This window comes from Macrobrachium rosenbergii, chromosome 22 (genome assembly GCF_040412425.1).
Source record: "Macrobrachium rosenbergii isolate ZJJX-2024 chromosome 22, ASM4041242v1, whole genome shotgun sequence".
NCBI classification, from domain to species: Eukaryota; Metazoa; Arthropoda; class Malacostraca; order Decapoda; family Palaemonidae; genus Macrobrachium; species Macrobrachium rosenbergii.
In genome coordinates this window covers 46828252-46832360 of record NC_089762.1, presented here as the reverse complement: position 1 = coordinate 46832360, position 4109 = coordinate 46828252, and the positions used below count along the sequence as shown (strand labels likewise).

The window sequence follows — 4109 nt, the reverse complement described above, 5'->3', positions numbered from 1 at the left end:
GCAAAAAGGATGAATTGCAATGTAAGACGAAGACATCGAGCTCTTCTGAACTGGAAGAATGTCACTAATGAATAAAGGGACCCTTGACAAGATGATTTCGCAAGATCTCAAAAACAAAAACAAAAACAAAAAATCAAGTAAAACATTATCGGAATGTTAATTTAATGCCACTGGCGATAACAAATATATAATGAATCATTACAAAAGTGATTTTACAGAGGGTTTCAAACGTTAAACGAATATCAGAATTGTATTTATTGTTTTGTTCATCACAATGGAAATCTGAAGATTTCCTTTTCTGTAAGTTTATGAAATGGTCAATGATGTAGAGGTTTCTCTACTATACTGTCCTTCCAAGACTACTAATTAAGCAGAATTTTCAACAGGCTATCAGTCTCCATTCTCTACACATGCCCAAACCACCTAAAAGACATCCTGATCTATAATTACCCTTATGCAAGCTCTTTTACCCAATTTCCTAGGCATCTCTCACTTCTCATTATTTGAACACGTCTTACTCCAAATATTTTAATGGAACCGGTTCAGTTCAACAGCTTGTACTTCACTTTCCTTAATTGCATCCACCACCTAAACTTCCTTGCCATACAGAGAAGTCAATTCTTACACTCCTATATAACATTTTGCTTTTACAATGGAATAATTTATTCTTCTTGCTCATTCCTGGGGAATCTTTACCTCCTACGGATATACCTTAAACACCTGGGTCAGCTACTCTGTTACCATACATAAGTTTTCCTGGAGGGCTGTTCTTACAGATGCTTACACATGTACTTAACCATGTACACATACACTATAATATGTATACGTATGTACATATATAAAACAACACACAGAAAATATATATATATATATATATAGTATATATATATATATATATATATATATATATATATATATATATATATATATATATATATATATATATATATATATATATATATATATATATATATATATATAACAGTGAGAGAGAGAGGGGGGGCAACTTTAGATGAGTGCGAATACACGGTTAATTGCGTGAAAATAATTATCCTACATAAAGCTAACGTACTCTCTTTGAGATTATTATTATTAATGACTTTAAGAACCACAAACTTAACAAGATGAAAGTAAATAACTCCTTTTCATTAAAACTTCTACTGTGTATTCCGCGCATTCATAATGTTGCCACTGGCCCCCATGAATTAAAAAAAAAAATCCAAGTCTAGAAAGAATCGTTTCAGCCAAGAAAGTATTTTAACGAAGTTTCTTTTTAATGAGAAATCATTATTCTCTTGAAAATGAAGGCGTTCGTTTACCTTCCTTATGAAGTTCTAAAAAAAAAAAAAAGATGGTGGTTTACGATTTATTCATTATTATTATTATTTTATTATAGAGTTGTTATTATTATTATTATTATTTATTATTATTATTATTATTATTATGATAGTAATTATTATTATTATTATTATTATTATTATTATTATTGTTGTGTTAAGACTTCCTGGCATATTGTTGATGAATGGTTGGTGTGAAAAATGTATCCCAAAGAATCAAAGAGACGATTAAAAAATATTTTTCAGCGCATGCGCAGACGAGAATCTACCGTCGAAAGACTCTTTTATTTCCGGTGAATTTTATCCCGGAAATCAGGAAACACCTCCGGTTTTCCACTGCGTGAAAATCTCGTGAAAAATCGCGAGGAGAAAAATAAAAGCGTAATTATGACGAGGACAGAAAATACAACGAATAAGAGGATCACGAGAAGTAAAAATATGGAGGGGGGGGTGCCTGGGAGGGAGGTAGAGGAGGCCAGGGAGGGAGAGGAAGCCGGGGAGGGAAAGAGGAGAGGCCATGGTGGTAGAGGAGGCCAGGGGAGGGAGAGAAGAGGCCAGGGGAGGGAAAGGAGGCCAGCTAGGGAGGGAAGGAGAGGCAGGGGGGGAGGGAAAGGAGGCCAGAATAGGAGGGGGGGAGGAGAGGCCAGGGGGGGAGAGGAGAGGCCAGGGATGGGAGAAGAGGCCATGGAGGGAGAAAAGAGGCCAGAGGAGGGAGAGGAGGCCAGCTAGGGAGGGAGAGGAGAGGCCAGGGAGGGAGAAGAGAGGTCAGGGGAGGAGAGGAGAGGCCAGGGGAGCGAGAGGAGAGGCCACGGAGGGAGAAGAGAGGTCAGGGAGGGAGAGGATGCCAGGGAATGGAGAGGAGAGGCCACGGAGGGAGAAGAGGCCAGGGGAGAGAAAAGAGGTCAGGGAGGGAGAGGAGGCCAGCTGGGGAGGGAGAGGAGAGGCGACGGAGGAAGAAGAGAGGCCAGGGGAGAGAGAGGAGAGGCCAGGGAAGGGAGGGAGAGAGGAAAAGACTACCAAAGAACAGGTGATTACCCCCTTCAAATCCCGAGTCATCACAGGAGAACACAAGAAGAGATAAAAATGCCCTCTGAAACGCTCCCAGCTTCCGGGAGAGAGAGAGAGAGAGAGAGAGAGAGAGAGAGAGAGAGAGAGAGAGAGAGAGAGAGAGAGAGCATTCCCGAAGCCTTCTTATTTCCGCGGCTCGCTGCGGCGATATTTGCTTATTTCAGACACTGCCGCTTCTTCGCTGCGTCCTTCCGTATTCCTGTCACCTCCCGCTTCCATTGGCGCCGATGGTGTCTTGCGGATGGGGCTCGGAGAATGGCACGCCATAAAGATGGTCCCCAATGAATAAATTCCTTCTCGCGGATGGGTGTGTTGTTGGATTCCGCAGCGGGAAAATTCTCGTCTCTGAGAGGGATTTTCGAGTTTTTTTTTTTTTTTTTTTTATATCCGGTGTGTGTTTTTTTTCTCCAGTGTTTTTCTTTTCGTTCCTACGGGTCGCATTCCACGTGAAGTAGAGAGCTCTGGCTCGTTTTTATTTTCTTTTTAAATTGTCTAGCAGTAGTAGTTCATTTACTGTTACATTATGCTTCTATCAATGTAGCTGTCTATCTATACATATGAACACGTACATACACACGCATGTATTACAATACATATTATATATTTATATATATTATTATATGTGTACATAATATGCATATATATATATATATATATATATATATATATATATATATATATATATATATATATATATATATATATATATATATATATATATATGAGAGAGAGAGAGAGAGAGAGAGAGAGAGAGAGAGAGAGAGAGAGAGAGAGAGAGAGAGAGAGAGAGAGAGAGAAATCTCGGTTGACAAATGAAAAAATTAATATATACTACATACGCAACCTAACGTATTTCATTTTCAAATAAAAATGTATTACCATGTTCCCAGAATTAATAATAACGGTGTTGGGAGAAAGGAGAGAGGAAAAGTTCTGAAACGAGAGAGAGAGAGAGAGAGAGAGAGAGAGAGAGAGAGAGAGAGAGAGAGAGAGAGAATCTTCCAGCGTTATGTAACACGAACTTTAATTCTGCGTCTGAGAAAGGGTCTTCAAGTCAAAAAGTCAATAGTTCTTCACACGTTATCGTTAAAGAACTGAACAATACTTGTATAAGTTTTTTTTTTTTATGCAGGATTAACTGCAAATAAGAGGTCGCCTTTATGCTTTCTGCAAGACATTATTACTGCAAATATGTTTTCACATTTCAAAAAAATTTTTGTCAAATTCGTAAACCGTTTCCTTTGCTTATTGTTCAAAATGTGACCGTATCGAATTTGAATTAAAGGAAATAATTATTAAATATAATAATAATAATAATAATAATAATAATAATAATAATAATTGCATTACATAATAATACAATTTACTACATAACTGTGGATTTTTATTGCCCAACTGTTTTCCATGAGATTGTGAATTTTTAATAATAATAATAATAATAATAATAATAATAATAATAATAATAATAATAATAATAATTACGAATTGCATTCCACTTCTATGAGCAACTGTGTATCAGTGACACACAAGACGAAGTGGTAAGAGATACAAAGAAATAATAACCTGTATGAATCTTGTTAAATCTTCTTCCCTTGCCAGGTGTCACTTTAAATAATGTTGGGTGGAAATAAAATGAGAATCTTATTCCATAACACAATGCTATTTATATATATATATATATATATATATATATATATATATATA

The 4109-nt window shown here is 36.7% G+C and overlaps 1 protein-coding gene across 1 annotated transcript; it reads left to right on the top strand.

The window, feature by feature from the left end:
* The first annotated feature begins 1854 nt into the window (after positions 1–1854).
* LOC136850492 (octapeptide-repeat protein T2-like) lies at positions 1855–2418 on the top strand. The gene has a single exon (XM_067124063.1). The coding sequence runs from the start codon at positions 1855–1857 to the stop codon at positions 2416–2418; it is 564 nt and encodes a 187-aa protein (XP_066980164.1).
* Positions 2419–4109: the final 1691 nt, after the last annotated feature.